Below are 19,014 nucleotides of genomic sequence, written 5' to 3'. Positions count from 1 at the left end.
AAAGATTTGGTTTCTCGAGGCCATAAAACTCAAGTCTCTCAAGCCACCATCGTAAACCTTAAGGTTGCCCTTTCAGATAAACAATTTGGTGAACCATTTGGTAAGTCCTCCACATACATGTCTGCTCATGCAATTAAACATTCACAAATGTAAAAATTTCCATTACAGGAGACACATTTACCAGCACCAGGTTAACCATTACGACAACTTTCTCAGTCTTTCGAAATGGGTTTGAATGTGAACAGTGCTCAAGAGCCAAATACCAAAAGCAAATATGTGGTGGAGTAGGGTGTGGTGAGAAATGAAAAACGATTTTAGCTCATACTTTTTAGAGGCTGTGTAGTCTCAACAAACGGAGATTAACTTCTCCACATACAGGAAAACAACTGTGATGTCTTGACAGTTCAAAGTGGCAGCATTTACTCTAAAATGTTGATGCCATTTAATGCTGCATATTGTCATATACTGTGTGAAGAACTGTATTCGATGATGCATTAAAGGTTTTCAACACACCCGGGAAAATTACACTTTGTAACTTTGACTGAGCAACAAAGATTGATCAAATGATGGCTATTACCCACGATCCTCGGTTTTCTGAACCAGTAGAGCTGCTGCCGTAGCAAATACAATAAGCTCTGTTTAAAATTATTCATATTTTAAACGTTTCTTTGCTGAATATCTGAGATAAAACTTGAATAACTTCTCAAGTCTTTTCAACTGAACTACAGTTCAAGATTACTCTTGAACTTGCTGGACCTGATTATAGTTAAGGTCGCACAGGAAATCAAACCCACTCCATAGAGTAAGAACAGATGTTCAGGGTGAGGAGTGGAAATGAAAGAGGCTCCATTCTCCCTATTACAAATGAGTGAAGCATCAAACTAATTGTGAAGCAGCTATTGTAAGGTAAACAAGTTGTATGTTGCTCTTAGAGCTCGGACATAGAAAGCCTCACACTTGGAAATATCAAAGGGCTTTTAGGCGGCTCTCATGCCTGCCTTGTTTGGTCCGAACATTCAAACTAAGTCTGAACCAAAATAAATGGTTTGAAAATGACCTCGGACCGAAGAATAATTTATACTTTTGGACAAAATGAAGCATTGCATTAGTTCATGCAGGACACGGAGTCATGTGCTCAGCTGTCAGCTACCGATCTATGGGTGCTCGTCAGCCACCCACCAATCACAGTCCATTCTCTCACCAAAGGTCCCTTTAAATACGACCTCATCCTCACTGATCCCTGCTCAGCCACACTGCCACCCACGCCTGCTGCCAGCAACTTGCCTCCACCACCCCAGCCTCCACCTTTTAGCACCGAGTCCAAACATGGTCGTGGTAAACGATATTCATCTGAAACAAACGTACATTGCCTGCTACGCCCAACAGGGGGTTCTGCACATGTTCCATGTTTTATCTTAGCAAGTTGCTCGGCTAATCCAGGGAACATCCAAAGAATGGAGCCTTCAGCGCCAATCATAACTGTATCCCCATTTTCAACAAATGGGTAAATCATGACAAAGTATTCCTGACTGAACTGCAGTGAGTTGAGACAGCATTAAAAATTTGAAGAAGAAAAACATTGCTGTCTTTCGCTCTAACGATATCACGTCTGAATGACGAGAACGTTCATTTTGCTGGTAGTAAAACCATCATGATATTACAGTAGCAACCAGAGTGAACCGGTTTGTGCATTTTCTCCATTCAGACAGAACTATGCACTTTATTCAAAATATTTAGGGAATTCATCAGCTGAACTGACAACACGCTGATGCCAGACGCTCGCCCGTCTACAAACCAGTCAGTCTTTCAGGTGTAAAAACACTGTTGCAGAGAATAATGAACGGTAAAACGTTATTTAACATTAACGATGAGTTCCATAGGAAGGCTCACCCACATTTAACTGTGTTCTGTGTGTACTAGCTAATAACTATAATTTGTGGAGTCCCATATTACTTCCCCATTCCAGCATTTCCAATTCAGATTGAGTTCCATGTACGGGCATCACAGTCCTACAAAACAGCACTCTTAGCTCATGTATCGACTGTACAGCACCTTTATCATGACCAACATCACCTTGCATTTCACTAATCTCTTGCCTCAATTCGATTGTAATGAACAAATGATTATCAATGGAACTTGCTGTAAAACAATACACAGTGTCTTTGCATTGATGTTGCATGAGATAAAGAATGTCTCTGTATTTCTGTCAGTGGTCAATCAGTGAATTTATTTTAACGCTGACATGTACCACCTGCACAAGTCTAGGAATATCTTCATTCAGATGCTAACTGAGCTGTGTCTGAGGGGGAGGTCGAACCAGGATCACCTCTTCTTCTCTCTCTTAAATACAGCAGCGTACGTGGATGTGCTAGGACACGGTGTGAGCGAGTCGCTGGGACGTGAACGTGACAATGCTGGATATCGAGTGATGAGACCATTTCTGAACAAATCTTTGTCTTTTAATTGCACCTCAGGGATGATTAATGTAAGTTATGATTTCATTGATTCACTTCTTCAACCCAATTATAGTGGCTTACTTTTATTTTTTTAATTTAATGATTTAATCACCATACTGTTTTGTGTTTCCTGTCATTCATTCGCCGAGTCATTTTTCATTCTGATGCAAATATCTATCAATTTGCAGAAATGGACAAAATTCTGCATCTTAGTGTTCATTGAAACGTGTGTTGTGTATAGTATCCTACAGTAGTATTATAGTATAACATAGTATCCTTCTATTTGCTGCTGCAACATGATAATTGACCTAGTATCTATCAGGAAATCTGTCCACATAATTGCAATACAAGATGCTTTAGTGTTGTATCCTGGAGCAAGTAATAAAAAGGTCATTTTGGAAGTAGTTAAAAATGTGTGTGATTCTCATTAGTGGTTCAGGAAAGATGGTCTAATTATATAATAACATAGAAACACCTAATCCGCCGGCTCAGTCCTCACAGGGGTCACTCCCGAGGCCAAGACTCTGCTCCTCCGTCAAGGATGCTGACTCCGTGTTTCCATAGCAATAAGTCAACACACTGGAGTTACAGCCATACTAGGAAACAGAGACTCCGACAGCACTAAAGCAAGGTTTGATGATGGTAAAATGATGAAATGAAGTGGAACCGAGTGGGAAGAGAAGAGTGGGCATGGGACATAGCGCCAAAGAGCCTGTACCTTATAGCAGTGCTGGAAGTGTGTGTATTGAATCTTAAGGGTCATAGTGGTATCGAAAAAATGCTACAAAGGTCATGTGGTTTAATGTGGGTCAGATAGATGTTAGATGAGACAAGATAAGGAATCATTAAAAGAATACATTTAATATTTTTTTGGCGTTAATAGAAATTATAGGCAAAAAAAATTTGAAATAAATATAAACAATGCAAATGTTAGTATTGTTGTTATTTTATCCCAAGAAAGACAAAAATACAAAAAAATGAATGGACACAAAATATATTTTTTTTAAAAAGAGAAAAGTACAGAGCATCAGTAAAAAAGCTCCACACCAAGCGTCATTATGTAAACAGAGAATATACAGTGTAAACAGGATGACACAAATACAATACTGAAATTACACAGATAAAAAGTGAGTATTTCTCAGTGTCTTTCTTAATCCTGCAATATATTTGATGCTTGTGGTCTTCTGGGAGCAGAACAGGTTGATCAGTCTTGCAGGAAACGATCCCTCTCTCTCAGACACTTTGGGACAGACATACATCTGTTATGTGAAATAACTGTGTGTAACTATGTGTGACAGACAGACACAGTGAGTCACAGTTCTGCTCTTCGTGTGATGCCAGACTGCAGGATGTTGACATCGGGACATTATGGGGACAGCACTAAAGTTCTGAAGACTCCAGTGGTTTGTTTTATGATGCTGTCGTGCTCATTGTAACTCTGACAGCAAGCAACACTTGTTTGTACTGCTATTATTTTTTGTAGTGGTGATAGCCTCATAAAACTGTGCAACCACAACAGGCCTCTGCCATCACTTTACATCCATTCATTGAATTCATGAGCTTGTAATTTAAATCTAAGCAAATGACATTGCAGCTGTCTTTTTCAGATGTCATTTGACCTTTGCTAAGTACTTTTTGGTTTTTCAGAATTGATCCACTCATGCAATGCCTACACACATTTGTAGGTGTCTGTGTCTCTTGTAAAGTTACATGAACTGCATGGTGTAAAACTGAATCTTATCACACTTTGTGCTGCACTGGTGCTGCAGTGTTATGGCCCCACCTTCTGGAGGTTGGGACGTGTTGTATTTAAGAGTTAAAGGATCGTGTTTACGCTACAATGTCTGAAAGTCCCTGTAATTTTCCAGAGTTTAAATGTTCTTTACTCAGCTTCATATTCCTGTACATATCCATATATCAACTTGTGAACAACAGATATCTAGAGTTTAATACAACTATTGATGTGATGGAAGAAATTTGACAGTTATTTTACACTTTTATAATTTAATTTCACAGATTTGTAACCATTTTCCAACTGCTCCGATGCAACAATTGATTACCAGAATAACAACAACAATAAAAGTAAATGATTTATGTCAAGTAACAAAACAAACATCTGGCTCCAAGGGAGGGGAAGACGGGGAGTAATATTTCTACTATGTATAAAATGAATAGTCTCTCATATTTAGTTCTTAAATGGAAATGCTGACCACTTCCATTGCCGTGCTGATATTAGCTGCCGTGATAGATGTAGAACAGTGGAGGGAAAGAGAGGACGCTGTATAAACATGAGTTCGGAAAACAGCCACCCAATTGTTTTGTTTATAGTCTTGGATGCGATGCTGCTTCCCCCTCGATGCTGAATTCCTTTCCATGTAGAGCGATGGCAGCCCCTGAACTTCCAGAGCAATGCTGCACTTCCTATTGAGGATTGGAATATCAAGAGAAGTACACAGTAGTTAGAAATGCCACAAAGGGACATTGTACTGAAATGTCTTGAGTTTGATGAGTTTTTTTGAAATATGCAATTTCTGCAAGACGTCCATTAAATGTTTACTTTGGCCTTTTGGCAAATCATTGCTGTTTGACCAGCTGAGGATTATTTTATTGTGAATTTTACATATTTATTGATAACATGTTTGAAAGTCCTTTTGAATTTAGTTTTATGAACCCCTTTATGTGCATGGCTCCCAGGCTTGATGTTGATTATCTGTGTTTTAACAAAGGTATCATCAGTGACATCCAGGACATTGTGAAACAGCATCAGAAAATGGAACCAGAGTTCAAAGACCCAGAGAACAATAATAACCTGGTCCCTTGGTCGGGTTCAGATGGTTCCCAGGAACGTTGTGCCTCTGAGTCCTTGGCGGAGTCCTTTGATGAGGATGATATTAGTGATGAGGACCCTTTAGACCCGGACCCTGGGTCCCCAGACCGCCCTCAGCCACAAGAATGGGAATCTGCAGGTGAGCAACGTTCCCTGGCTGAACTTAGTGGAAGTGAAGAGGATGTTTCATACAAAGAAGAGGACAATATCTACCTTAGTGAATTGAGGGAGTCTCCTCATGTCCAAACCTCACCAGTATCCCTGTCCCCACCCCGAGAGCACCCTGACTCTGAGCCTCAGGCCAGCCAAACATCCCCACTGCATTCCCCATCCTCTTCCTCCTCCCTTGGCTATGCAGCTGACCTGACACTGGCGTTGACCCTGGCCCCGGAGGAGCCGCAGGGAGCCAGTAATAGGCAGGACCCAGCCACTGGGAACAGGAGGATTGAATCTTCAGAGGAAGGAGGGAGTAGTGAAGCACCTCCTGCTCCTGTCTTCTTTGAAATTTCAGACGAGCGTGCTGAGCAGGCAGAGAAGTGGAACTCAGAGTCTGACACAGATCTGTGCAGACCGGACAGGCACAGGGGAAGATACACACGTAAGTATTAACCTTCCACCCTCTTTTATACATTTTATTAGATATATGAAGCTGGTCTTGCAAATTGTGTACACTAAGCTAATTTTTAAGCTAATTTTAAATGAATTAATATGTAGAATTTTGTGTGTGGCTTAAATGCAGCTCAAAAAACAATGTCACTTAAGGTAATGACCTTAAATATCATTTAAGCATTCGTTAGAGGGGGGTTGTGAGGTCAAATATTTAAATGTAAATCTGATAAGCTCCATCATTAAATCAATAAATAACTTTTGCAAGCTGGTTATTTTCATGCTGGGTTCTCTTTAATCTGGACATACAGGGAGAATTCCCATGACTTTATGAGTCAGAGCAGGACAAGAATAAAATATGACCATATGATGAGACCGACAGAAACAAATTTGACAGACGCGAGCATGTGTCCCCCTGGCCTGTCACCCGATCCCTTTTCCAATCGTAAGACTTGACTGCAATGGAAAGTGAGCTCCTCACTTTTCTTGCCTCACAGAACCCCCCCACCGGACCTAAGTTAGCTGAAACTAAATATGATGCTTTTATTAGTGCACTTGCATCAGCAAAGAGAACTTTCAAATGTGTCTTACTTGATTTTAATGTGCTTGAAGACAATAATAATAATAATAACAATAAAAATAATAATAACGTAACTTATTATTTTAGTTATCTTACTTAACTTATTAATTATTTGGACATTTCAGTTTATTTTATCTTCCTCACACTGCTGCCTTATATTTCTCTCTCTTTCCCTCTCTCTCTTTTCCATTGTCACAGGGCTTAGTCACAGCGAGAGCCAATCAGAAAGACACGTGAAGGAGACCAAGTCTAAATGTAAACGAATCGCCCGGCTTCTAACTGATGCACCCAATCCTCAAAATAAGGGAGCCTTGCTGTTTAAAAAACGCCGCCAGCGGGTCAAGAAGTACACACTCGTGAGTTACGGGACTGGCGATAAGCTCAACAGCGAAGATCAGATTGAGGAGGAATCCGGAGAAGTCCCATCAGCCGGGTACAACTTCGTGGCAACCAGTGATTCCGAGCTAGAGGAGGAGTATTCTGTTTATCACAAGCAGCATAATTTGAGTCTGAATTGGGGAGGTGTTCGAGAAATGGAGGAGCTACCAGAGACAAAAGGGAAGGGAGTTATGATGTTTGCCCAACGCCGCAGAAGGATGGATGAGATTGTGTCAGAGCATGAAGAAATGAGGAATAAAGGATTATATGTGGAGGCACTAACAGGGCCTGAATGTACAGAAGCACAGACTATATATGACACTAAGGAAATGTACAGGCATAATAACCAGGCCGACTACATGGATGCAAGTCACAAGCAGCATGAATACCAAGAAAATATCCAACAGATGAACCACCAAGCCAATGTGCCAAGACCCCTGGTGCCAAACAGAACTGCAAGGCCCTTCCTAGGATTTCAAGATGGTACAACTGCTGCTGTCAGGCCTGGTGGTGCTGTTCCAGTCACAAGGAAGAATGAACCAAGATTTAAAGTAGCTGTGCCTTTCAACACTAACCCACTTGTTTGGTCCCCGACTGGAGACATCATAGCCTCAAGAGATGAGCGGATATCTGTGCCAGCAATCAAGACGGGGATCCTGCCAGAGTCAAAAAGGAAAGGTACTAATAAACAGTCGTCAGCGCTGGGACAGGAATCAGATCCCCACCTACAACGCAAAGGAGAAAGAAGGTCTTATATTGAGTCAGAGGAAGACTGCTTTAGTCTCGGGGCTGAAGCTTGCAACTTTATGCAACCAAGAACAATAAAACTCAAGAATCCCCCACCAGTTGCCCCAAAACCCACCATCAATCCAACCTGTCCTCCTTGGATGAGCAGGAGTCCCTTAGGGGAACCATATATTCCACCAAGAAGTCCGATTTCACAACCTAGTCAGCATTACTTACAGCAGCAAGATTGGGCTCAGCAGCAACAGATGGTCAACCGTTGGACACCAGATCAAACTCAGGCAACACTTCAAACACCTGCCAACGCCTGGGCTCCAGTCAACGCCTCTCCTCAGCTTCATCTTCAGCCAACCACAAATAGCTGGAATCCACAGTCATCAAGATCCCCTGTGAGTATCCAGGCCCGCAGTCCTACTTACAGCCCACATCACCCATCTTCACCCTCAAGGAATAAGTCAGACAGTGTTCCAAACTCAGTTGCTTCTTGCCCACCAAAAATAGGGAAGTCATATGTCCATGCACCAAAAGCATCGCAGCCTTCTCCAAGGGGTCGAGTCTCAGACAGAGGTGTTAATCGATCTGGTGATGGTCCAACTATGGCAGGAAAAGGTGCACAGCTGTTTGCCAAAAGACAGTCCCGCATGGAGAAGTTCGTTGTTGATGCTGAAACTGTGCAAGCAAATAAAATGAGATCCCCCTCCCCAACCTCCTCCCTCCCCAACACCTGGAGGTATTCTTCCAATGTCCGTGCCCCTCCCCCTTTATCATACAATCCCCTTCTTGCCCCTTTCTACCCTCCATCCGCAGCCAAGCAACCCCCTCCCACAAGCTCCAAAGTCAAGCCTAAGACCAAAGAAAAACCTAAAGCACCCCCAAAGCACCTAAATGCCTTAGATATCATGAAACATCAACCTTATCAGTTGGACTCATCACTGTTCAAGTATGATGCAGTCCCAGAGGCCAAAAGCCCCAGCCCCAGCCCCAGCCCCAAACCAACTCCGGCATCAAAGTTTGAGGCAAAAAAAAGTCTCAAACTTAGATCTGCCTCTTCTCATTCTACTTATAACACCTCTGAGCTCGCTGTTCAGTCCAAGGCAGAAGCCCCCACTAAGTCTCCTGGAGTGGTAAGTTCCCAAAATTCTTCTGCCTGCCAAAACACGAGATCAGCAGAGCATCTCACGACTGACAAGCGCTTGGATGAAAAGCACACTGTCACACCTGCGGCCCACCACATAAGCAACAAGCAAGCACCAAGCGCCCGGCCCGCAAGCACCTCCTCCCCGCTGTCATCTACCAGTGACAGCATAGCTTCAGCTTTTTCTCCTGCATCACTTATTGCTCGAGGCGCACGTCAAATGGCTCCTCGTCCAAAGTTCTCTGCCAAGAAGCCAGTAGTGGCAAGCAAACAGTGGAGGCCTTTTGCTCTGATTCATTAGTCCTAATACTGTTTATGGTCATTGGTGGAGGCGCCACTGAGATGATAGAACACTGTGGTAGCACCTAATATGTCTTATACTTTACTGGTGGAGACTACTCTGGTCTTAACAGGGTCCTTGCTTCGTACTGATGTCCACATTCACATTTATTTTGGACTGAAGCATCATGGAACATCACAAATCTAAAAGAAATAAAAACTAAATAGTTATATGCATAAAGCTGAAAACAACAACGGAAGAATAAAATGTCTCTCATATTACATCTCAAATTCAACAATCAGTACGTGATGAACTAACTTAATTACTTTTAACCATAAAACCATACAAGTTTATTGTTTTCATGCGCTATTTTGCCTTTAGGTGCGTCGGTCAACTTCCGGGTCATATGATCATGTAACAAACTTATTATAGAATAACTGATACTCATAAAAATGTATTCATTATCGTGAATATAGAAACGAAACTTAATAAAGTCCTTAATATACAGATTACCCAAGATGGCAGTGAACAAGATGGATTATACTTTGTTAGGAAACCTTTCTTTCAGTAAACATTTGAAAATCGTGCATATTGACTCATTGTATAGGAAATGTATAGACCCTAATTTAAGCCACATCAACAATCACTTACAATATGCAGCTGCAGCATATAGTTATCTGGCAATGTAATGAAAATGCAAGAATATAACATATATAACTAAAATAAATAACTTGAACATATCATCTTCCTTTAATTAGTGAGGTTCACTAGTGCTTAAAAAAGGAAATGTGAGACTAAATAATGTTGAGTGATTCTCAGGAAGTGCTATTACCTGTGCAATAATGTGTGAAAGAGCCTTGTTCAACTAAGGGCTTCAGTCTGTTTTTGTGTTTTGTAAGAAATAAGATTGCATGAATTTCTATGTAGCAGTAGTCACCATGACCCCAAAACTACACAACAATAACATAAATAAAACTTAATTTAAGTCCAAAATATTCAGTTCATAATCGTGTCATCTGGGATAAGAGTAACTTATTTGTACAATTATATTCATAGAGTATTTTTAATTACTCAGTGTGTTTGGGGAGAAACTGTCTATGCACTTCTTTTTTTGGATGCAATTCCTTCAGTCTCATTCCAAACTTTGATGGTATCACGACGGCTAAAAGCTTAAAGGTTAGTGGTGATCATGAACCCTGATGATTTTAAATGAAATTTTTTGTGGATCGTCAGTTATGGCCAGTTATTAAACTGTCTCTAAAGTCATCAGACTTATATCCTCATCCTTGATGTAAAACATGAGCAGAAAATCAGAGATTTGAGTTTCATGTTTCTGATTCACATCATTTATAGCAACTCAAAAAAATGAAGTAGGAAATAACTTTAATGATCTTGTGTGTCTTTAAGTCTTCATCTTTCTGACGTATCACTGTTTATTGCACTCCTTGTACTCTGCACCTCTGTGCTATTAAACTTCTCTTTCCTTCTCCTTGTGTACTTCATGTGTCCTGAGCTTCTGTCTTCTTTTCCAGTGCTGCTGTATCACACCTTTTTTCTGAGAAACCCATTTTTCCTCCTCTATCCTCCTCACTAAACTTTCACACACAAGTTATTCATATGTACGGCACTTTACGCGATATATTTTTAATAACTCCTACCACATTATTGACAAGTTTCAAAATATTATGGCTCATTTTAAAACTACCACCATCACTGACCTGCATGATTTATTATTTTATGTCAGCTTCACAAATGTTTTTTCTCACTGCACTTCGATGACCAATAAAAAGCTGGAACTATGATCTTGGCCTTCAGAGGACTATGAGGAGAGAAAATCTACAGTGAAGCAGAATTTACATTTTGCTATTCCTATTATTTATTGACAACAAGTCAGTATCGCCAAACAGTTTAATACATGTATGTTTTTGTTGATTGGATCCAAAGAAAAAACTGATTTTGCTTAAGTTTGGTTTGTATTCAAAAGAGCTTACCGATATAATAACTCACACAACAACTGTGACTCTGAGAGTTACTGTGGTAACATTATTGTGTTGCAGGAAGTTTCTCTGCTTGTCTGAATAAAACACTGAATTTATCATGAAATTCTACATCACTACATAATGGAGAACAATCAGTCAAACAGTTAGGTCCGACAATTGACCACACATTTTCATCAGCATGAACATGTTATATTTATATTCAGTTTATAATTTACCTTTTCTTGTGCAGTGGGTTTGCATTGCAAGAAATAGCAAGAAATATTTCCAAGAAAAGTTCCATCAATGTCATTACAGTGCTACTGTTGTTATTTTTAAGTTGGTTGGACCAACAGCAGGTAAGTTATAAAATAAATTTCATTTATTTTCAAAATTTTTGTGAGTTTGAGTCAAATGTTTGGTCACATGAGACATTTTCCAAACATTGTTGCGCTGCTATAGGATTTATATGAAAGCTCAAACCAGTTATTGGTCTTTGTGATTTGTGACAAAGAAACCCACATTAATGTTTTGAAAGAAAGAGATAGAAAGATACAAGAACGATGAATTAGTTTGAACTCCTCAAATAATGAAACTTCTTTAACAAAACAGTCCTGGCATCAGTGGAGCCAGAGGGTGGCAGCAAAGTCTACAACACTGCTGCCAAACCAGCCAACTGATATGTGCTTGTTCTTTCAGGTATTTGGTCGAAGCCGCTCCCTGAGTCTGCCCAGGCGACTGGATTCGATGCCCTCACCCAGATTTCTGTCCCCTGTGAGCACACCAGGTAACCAGGGGTCATTTCTACCTGCACAGAGGCAAACGTCCTTTCAGGGAAGCGCCTTTAAGCCTCTGTCACCGTGGGAGGCAGCATCCAGAAGCCCCATTGGTGCAGTGGACGAGGCGTTCCTGTTCCAGAGCCTGCCGTCATCTGTTGCCTCTAATGTCAAAGCTGCAGGGCAACGCAGGTCTCTGCCAGAGCCTCCAGATGAGTGGAAGCGCAGGGTGTCTCTTGATCCTGCAGCTGTCAGTAGGAGTCATTATCATGCGGCCCCTGGTTTCCAGGCACCATCTCTGAGCAGGACATTCTCACCTGAGAAAGCAGCCTTCTATGGGCCTCCCTTCAGACCTGCCCAGCCTCTCAGGCCTGCCAGCATTGGATACATGGGACAAGGCCCCGGTCCAACAAAGTACTCTCCCCTCTATAGTGCAGCCCCAAGAAGTTAATGCCACTGACAAAAAGTGAGATTTATCAGAGAAAAAGATCTATACAGGTGCACGTATTAACAATGAAGGTACACAGTGTAGAGAATCATGCAGTTGTGATTGTTGAGCGGAGAAGACAAAATTATATTCGGTGCAGATAAAGGTCCTTGATCAATGGTAATAAAAAAGGTTTAGTTTTGAGATGTGTTGGTTAAAATGTATTTATGATCATATTTGTATGTTTGTTTTATGGACTTGATGTTGAAGGTTGTTATTCTCATGGTACGAGTGATCACTAACTGTAGCGCTGACAGAAATGGACCATTAGAGACAAATTGTCAATAGGATGACACGAAGCATGTGTCATGTGAGGTAAAGTCAGTGTGGAGTAGTTGAGAGAAATGTGGTATTACTTCTCTTCTTCAGGCAGAGTGCCGTTTGCTCACTGAAGTTGTTGGTAATCGAGACAGTGTTGGTTTGAAATATTTAGTGAGAAATGAGTCATTTTAGCAAATCTCATGTGTGGCTTTTTCATTCCTTTACCTTTAGCTTTAACACTAAATGGGATCACTTTTTCAGGTTGATGTGGGTTTAATTGTTTCACATCTGAATATTTAATTTAGCGATCTTCATCAAGATTGTTGCTCATCTTGTTTTAATCTGTTTTAATGTCTCACTGTTGCAGTGGCAATGATAACATGTTGTAAGGGAGTGAACTTTTTTTTTCATCTGTAGCAATGACCAACATTCTTTATGTTCTACATTGTGAGGAAACAGGAAAGCAGTGAACTTTCACTGAACCTGAAGTGTTGCATGCTGGTAAAATATGGATGTGATTTCAAAGTAGATAGAAGCTTTTTGCCATTATTATTCAAGATTATAAATTAAGCAGAATAAACTTTGCATGCACACATTCATGCAATATACCACCTTTAATTATACACTGTGTGTTTTTAAAGAAGAGTGTCAAGGTTTAAAAAAAAATAGAATTTCTTCTTATTGTTTAATTTTTTTTATTCAGGAGTCAGGACTCACTGTTGCTCTGTGTTTGACTAATTCCTTGAGTAAAATCTTACTTTTTGCACCTTTTAAACACAAAGTGAAAAATTAAAAAACACAAAAAAGCGTTATGTCTTCTTGTATGCTTTATGTTTATGTTAACCCTATGCAATGAAAATATACTAGAGTATGTAAGAATCCTTTTTGTGTAGATAAAATGTTTATGATCCATTCTCTGATCATATCCTACACTCCTTCTTTTGTTAAAGAGCATTATATGTTACTTAAGAACATCTGTAATTAATGCTGATTTTAAAAAGAATGAGATTGAGGGACATTTTCTGACTTTTCAACAGAATTTTTACTTTTGGGCCAATTTATGTCACAGCAGATTAAATCTGTGTTTGGACAATTTGTTTAGTTGCCAGGATAATGACCTTGACATTGCTTTATAAAAATCTGACCACTATCTCAACCATCTGTATTTCATTATCCAACATAATCACACATAATGACAGTAACACGACACAGATGGAGGAGAGGTATTAACCACCTCCCTAACTTGAAGGCTCGGCGCCCCAGAGGTTACATCAACCAGCAGAGGAGTGTTGACTGTGAAGATTTAACAGGGAGTAAGGAGAGAAACACGTCTCAGGAGTGAAGCCTTCGAAAAACATCAGTGGACATGTGTGTGTTGTCCATCCTTCCCTCTCCTCTTCGGTGGGTCTCTGTCCCTGCCCCGTGGTGTTAGAGAGTGGTTTTGAGTGTTTGGCAGGTTAAATTTAGACTATTGATGTAAGCTGCATTCCATTCACAACAGACAGGGACACACACTCACAGTTTGGCTTTAGTGTGCGGGACTGAGAAGATCAGGGAAGATCAAACTACCAACTGTAGGTGACCCCTGAGTCTCCGTGTCTCCCCTTCAAGGATACAGGTTACACAGTAGGGACGCCATCACAGGTATGGACGAGCCTCGTCAGGGTGTATTTTGTGAATATGCCGTGTTTTTTAAATTTGATTGAGGTTAGAACATTTCACTACTGCTTTGCAATGAATGAAATTCAGCTGCATCTAACTAACGTTTGTATTTTTCTGTAAATAACAAGCATCGCTTTCCTATGGAAATGTCACATCTAAGAGATTATCAGTTAACTAGAAGTCAATTTTATCTCCAGAATTGATTGACTTTGCATGGAAATTATATTGCAATTGACACAAATATCACAGCTGCAAAATCAGATTATGCTGACAACAGCAATTGAGCTACTGAACATTTAAAAAAAATTAAGAAGTATATTTATCATGTTTTACATTTGACAAGATAGGGAACACGAAATATATTCAGTTCTTAGTAGGACGCAATATTCACCTTGACCTTTACACAGGTCATGTATCTAGTAAAAAATATTAATGGCAGTCACTCACATTCTCAAAAAAATTGGTCCAGTGGCAAAGCCAGATTTAGAACTAACCACCGATGTGTGCCACCAATGCAGATACAATGGGAGCTTCAGGATTATGCAACAAACTGTAATCTGTTAAAAGTAACATCTACAGAGATTATTACAACATGACGAATGCTGGCATTGCAGATTTATTTAACCAGTTACCTTCCAGATCATCTTCCAATTCCAGTGCATGTGGATAGAAAACGGGAGGTTGACTTTAAAGAGTAAAAAAGAATTGTGTGAGGCTTATATTTTATGTAACAGAGAGGATTAGAGGAATAAATATGTCTAATCAAGTGTAAGTCTCTGTGTATCCTGAGTGTCTCATTCTGTCCTTGTCAATCTTTCAATATTGCCCCATTTCATGTTGACAATAATACAGGATTACAGATTCATGGTTTTTATTTCTCTGACAGCTGGTGAGACACGACCTTACACTTTCTCTCACCAAACTGTATGTTTAGCTTGAAGCCCTGTCGGCTGATGGGCACTGTTGTTCTGTGGGGTCACCAGTATTGAGTAAAGCTCCTTCTGAATGACTTGGGCAGAACGACTACATCCTGTGTCCTTTATGTGTTTCCAGTCCTCCCGACTTCTGCCAACCGCAATGTCACAATTCTGTACAATGCCATCTGGAGAGAGGAAGAAGTGTGCAGCAGCTATTTGCCGAGAGGTCCATGGTTCCAATGGTATGACGATATGGAGCCGAGGCTCAGCGGACAAACACACTGCTGCAAGAGAATATCCACTCTGATCTGGGTTCAAAATGTCAGGGCTACTTTTCAGCACTTGCCATAAATAAGCTAATGGGGGTGATTTACTATATGGTGAAATCCTTTGTCGTTGTCCATTTTTAAAATCTATTTCTAGGTGGGTGGGAGAGAGAGGGTGGGGGGTGGGGGGCGCAACTGTGTAGCTGTTTGGATAATGTGAAGGTTCGTGACAGCTGGGGCACATTCCGTCACTATTGGTGGACGAGGGCGCACCACACACGTCCAAGTCTTATTCTCGACTACAATGATTACTCATTTTCCATGACAGAACTTATAACGTGAACATTTTTTTAATTTAGTAACCCCTTTGACGTCATTTATGGACCCTCCCTTAAACCTGATGACAATTGTATCTGGGGGTATTTCTATTTATATTGTCCATCCTGCACTTTCCAGCTCTAAAACCAGGACTGGATTAACCCAGCAGGGGGCCCAGGGGGTGAAGATGAACCCTTCCTAAGTTATCTTAATCACACACTAGCCTTTTTGAGAATATAGGTACCATATAAGCATTACATCATAATTTAAGGTATTAAAACCAGACTTTTTTTGCCTGCTGATCTTTTTAACATTTATCAAATCACCGTGATCACCTTTACTAGTGAACATCAACCCAATAACTTTGTAGCAAGTGGAAAATTAGTGAATAATACACGTCGGCATAAGTGAATTCGATTTTGAAAATGTTAGCTCAACACTGTATAATATTGCAATGACCAGTATAGTGACGTTGATGAGTTTGATCCTCAACATAATTCTTTTTTGTCCTCACCTCTGTTGTTGGACAGGGGACACAATGGACCTGGGGAAGAAGCTGAGCACTCCTAAAGACATCATGTTGGAGGAACTGTCATTGCTTTCCAACAGAGGTTCTCGTCTTTTTAAAATGCGCCAGAGGAGATCCGACAAATACACATTTGAAAGCATCCAAAATGAGGCGAACACACAACTAAATGTAAGTCACCTTGTGTTTCTGTGATCAGTCATTTCATTCATTTAAAATGACGGGATTGAGTGAAAGCTTCATTTCAGTCACCACAGTTGTCTGTGTGTGACTCATTTGGCAAATTCATCAGCAAATATGCTCTTGAAAAAAAAGTGTCAGAACACATGGATGATAAAAGAGACATGTGCCTCGTGCCTCCTCTGTCCTCCAGGGCCAAATCTTCTGGAGAGGCTGCTCGGGCACTTTGCTGAGGGGAGCACTTTATCAGTGTCTGATGATGTGTGTGTGTGTGTGTGTGTGTGTGTGTGTGTGTGTGTGTGTGTGTGTGTGTGTGTGTGTGTGAATTGCAGCTTTCAGTGAGCCAACTCTGAATTTTGGCGCACAATCTGTGTTTTATCTGAATCTGAAGACGTGTACTGTCTCTACTCTGTATTTGCAGAATGATATTTTAGTGGCGAACACACACACCGTGGAAATTAAAGTGGACGCACCCGATGGAGAAAATGTTGTTAATGCAGAAAACTCACAATCAGGTAATAATGCTGCTTTAGGCTGTTTATGGACTAATACCATATAAAACAAATAAATGAAGAAGAACGTTCTAACATTGTCAATATGAATACTGTCGTTGAAAATCATTGCTAACCACAACTTCTTCCACCATCAAAGAGTTCTAAATTTATGTCACCAGGCTTCACAGTCAACTGATTATGTAAGACAACGTCATAATAATGTCAACTGGTAAAAGCTGGACTTATCTCCGGCTATTTTGAGTGGCGAGACAACCTGAATCACTATAGAAGCTTTATTTTATTTTCTTCTATTTGAATAGCAGAGAGAGCCCAGTGCTCATTCTAAAATGTGTCTGCGGGGCGTCATGTCATATTGACACTTTATATGATGAGTGCACACTTCAGCAATGTGCTATTTTAAGGCCTCACTTCGTAATGATGGACAACTCAGTCCGCCTGTGTGAAGTGCCTCTCTTCATAATCCACTCTAAAACCTCAGCTGCAAAGAAAATGACAGTAGGAAGCAGCTTTGTGTTGACCTCTGACTTCACACCGATCTTTTTGGAAGAATCCTCCACCACAGGATCTCATACTGACGTTTCTCATCTTGGGAACCTGTGTGTATTTCATTCTCTCCTTATCAGATGCAGAAAAGTCAAATGTCACGGTTCTGCACAAGTGCTACCACTCTCCATGGGAGGAGGCAATCCTCAGTGACCCCGACCTTGCTGAGTCTCTCAAACTAACAATGCTTGAACAGGACCCAAGATCAGAGCTTCCTGAATACAAATCCTTCAACCGGTGAGAAATCTGCCAACGCGTTTTTTGTTAGACAGCAAAAGAATGAGTAGAATTGACACCTCAATCTCAATTACAGGGTTGCCACTCCTTACGGTGGCTTCGACAAAGCTCCCAGAGGAATCACGTTCAAACTCCCGGAGATAGACCTGAGCCCGCCCAGATACCCAGAGCTCCAGGAGCCGGGGATAAAGCGGCCCACCTTCAACAGGACAGCCCAGGGATGGATATCCGAGGGCACCCATCTGATCTTACCCACCATTACCCTGGAGCCTGTCAAAGTCCCAGAGTCTGATGATCTGTAGATGATTATTACGCAATCCGGCTGTAATACTGTAGCCTCAGCCGGTCATGACAACTTAACACTGAATTAGTAGCACAGTTGCAGATCCTCACAATGATTTGGGATTGAAAAAGAAAAAGAAAAACTGTAGACAAAGATGGATGACGTGATCGCTACCCAAAAGTCTTGACTGCATTACAAGTCACAAATCCTGCCTCATTCATGTTAGGGAATTGGACATGGGCAAAACTAAAAGTCAAAGTATACGTCAAATGTTTATCACCACATTTATGTGTATTCAAGTGTCCATTTTACAAGTAAATTTGGTTTTAATTCATTTTTCGATGCTATCAAAACAAAGTGAAACGTCATGATTGACAGCAGAGACTGACTCAGGATTGGTCAAGCGTGTGTATCAGCAGGAACTTGAGACTGCAGCTACTGCACAGACTCTGATCCAAAATGAATAAGACTGCAGTGTTCATATCTGGACAGTGGGAGGAAGTGGAGACACGTTGTCCATCTTGATGCAGTCTAGGTTTGAAATCCATGCACACATAAAGGTGCTGTGCTTTTATTTCTCAGTTGACTAGTATGTTTTTGCTGTCCACTAGAAAAACTGTCCCCAAAGAAAATCAGGTAAATAGCAAAATGAATGTGCTATACATAATTCAAGAAATTCAATGATTCCACCGATACTGAAAACAACACTGTAAATTTGTATCAATTTTCAAATGAGAACATTAATATGTAATGTAAATAAAGAATGCAAACTTATTTATTGATGACACACAATTAAAACTGGAACATGCAGTAAGATATATTATTTATTTTCTTTCTTTATATTTTGTTATATGTAAACATATATATATATATATATATATATATAGATAGAGAGAGAGAGAGAGAGAGAGAGAGAGAGAGAGAGAGAGAGAGAGAGAGAGAGAGAGAGAGAGAGAGGAGTTCTGTTCAGACTGAATTCAAGGTGGGGAAATGACTTTTATTCAAAACCTTAGCACTCCAAAGTATTTGCATACCATTCACATGAAATGGTCACCACAGAT

At 40.5% G+C, this 19,014-nt stretch overlaps 2 protein-coding genes and 1 long non-coding RNA gene across 4 annotated transcripts; 2 read left to right on the top strand and 1 right to left on the bottom strand.

Moving 5' to 3' along the window:
* Positions 1–2,379: 2,379 nt before the first annotated feature.
* synpo2b (synaptopodin 2b) lies at positions 2,380–10,503 on the top strand. 2 transcript variants are annotated; one of them, XM_069530697.1, is made up of 3 exons: positions 2,380–2,485; positions 5,183–5,881; positions 6,668–10,503. In XM_069530697.1, exons 2-3 carry the CDS (start codon positions 5,227–5,229, stop codon positions 9,025–9,027), a joined length of 3,015 nt encoding a protein of 1,004 aa, XP_069386798.1. In that variant the 5' UTR covers positions 2,380–2,485; positions 5,183–5,226; the 3' UTR covers positions 9,028–10,503. The 2 variants fall into 2 exon arrangements, with proteins under 2 accessions (XP_069386798.1, XP_019955875.2); XM_020100316.2 differs by lacking the exon at positions 2,380–2,485 and having other exon boundaries at positions 5,125–5,881.
* On the bottom strand, positions 3,348–5,634 carry LOC138411230 (uncharacterized). Its single transcript, XR_011243888.1, has 3 exons — positions 5,497–5,634; positions 5,266–5,416; positions 3,348–4,877 (listed from the first exon to the last, which is right to left on the bottom strand). It is a non-coding gene; the product is annotated as an uncharacterized lncRNA (long non-coding RNA).
* Positions 10,504–13,862: 3,359 nt separating the features above from the next.
* On the top strand, positions 13,863–18,769 carry myoz2b (myozenin 2b). The gene is made up of 6 exons (XM_020100328.2): positions 13,863–14,150; positions 15,222–15,327; positions 16,200–16,366; positions 16,797–16,890; positions 17,514–17,670; positions 17,747–18,769. The coding sequence occupies exons 2-6, from the start codon at positions 15,246–15,248 to the stop codon at positions 17,970–17,972; spliced, it is 726 nt and encodes a 241-aa protein (XP_019955887.1). The 5' UTR covers positions 13,863–14,150; positions 15,222–15,245; the 3' UTR covers positions 17,973–18,769.
* Positions 18,770–19,014: the final 245 nt, after the last annotated feature.

The sequence above is a fragment of the Paralichthys olivaceus genome, chromosome 8 (assembly GCF_024713975.1).
Source record: "Paralichthys olivaceus isolate ysfri-2021 chromosome 8, ASM2471397v2, whole genome shotgun sequence".
NCBI lineage: Eukaryota > Metazoa > Chordata > Actinopteri > Pleuronectiformes > Paralichthyidae > Paralichthys > Paralichthys olivaceus.
Note: the sequence above shows the minus strand (reverse complement) of the source record. Positions and strands in the feature narration are given on the sequence as shown.

What these genes read in the sequence shown, in the direction of transcription:
- synpo2b (XM_020100316.2), top strand. Translation starts at nt 5,134, where the DNA reads ATGTGCATGGCTCCCAGGCTTGATGTTGATTATCTGTGTTTTAACAAA. An exon ending in GCACAGGGGAAGATACACAC is followed by an intron (nt 5,882 to 6,667) that starts GTAAGTATTAAC and finishes CCATTGTCACAG; the next exon opens with GGCTTAGTCACAGCGAGAGC.
- myoz2b (XM_020100328.2), top strand. Translation starts at nt 15,246, where the DNA reads ATGTCACAATTCTGTACAATGCCATCTGGAGAGAGGAAGAAGTGTGCA. An exon ending in AGGCGAACACACAACTAAAT is followed by an intron (nt 16,367 to 16,796) that starts GTAAGTCACCTT and finishes CTGTATTTGCAG; the next exon opens with AATGATATTTTAGTGGCGAA. An exon ending in TGCAGAAAACTCACAATCAG is followed by an intron (nt 16,891 to 17,513) that starts GTAATAATGCTG and finishes TCTCCTTATCAG; the next exon opens with ATGCAGAAAAGTCAAATGTC.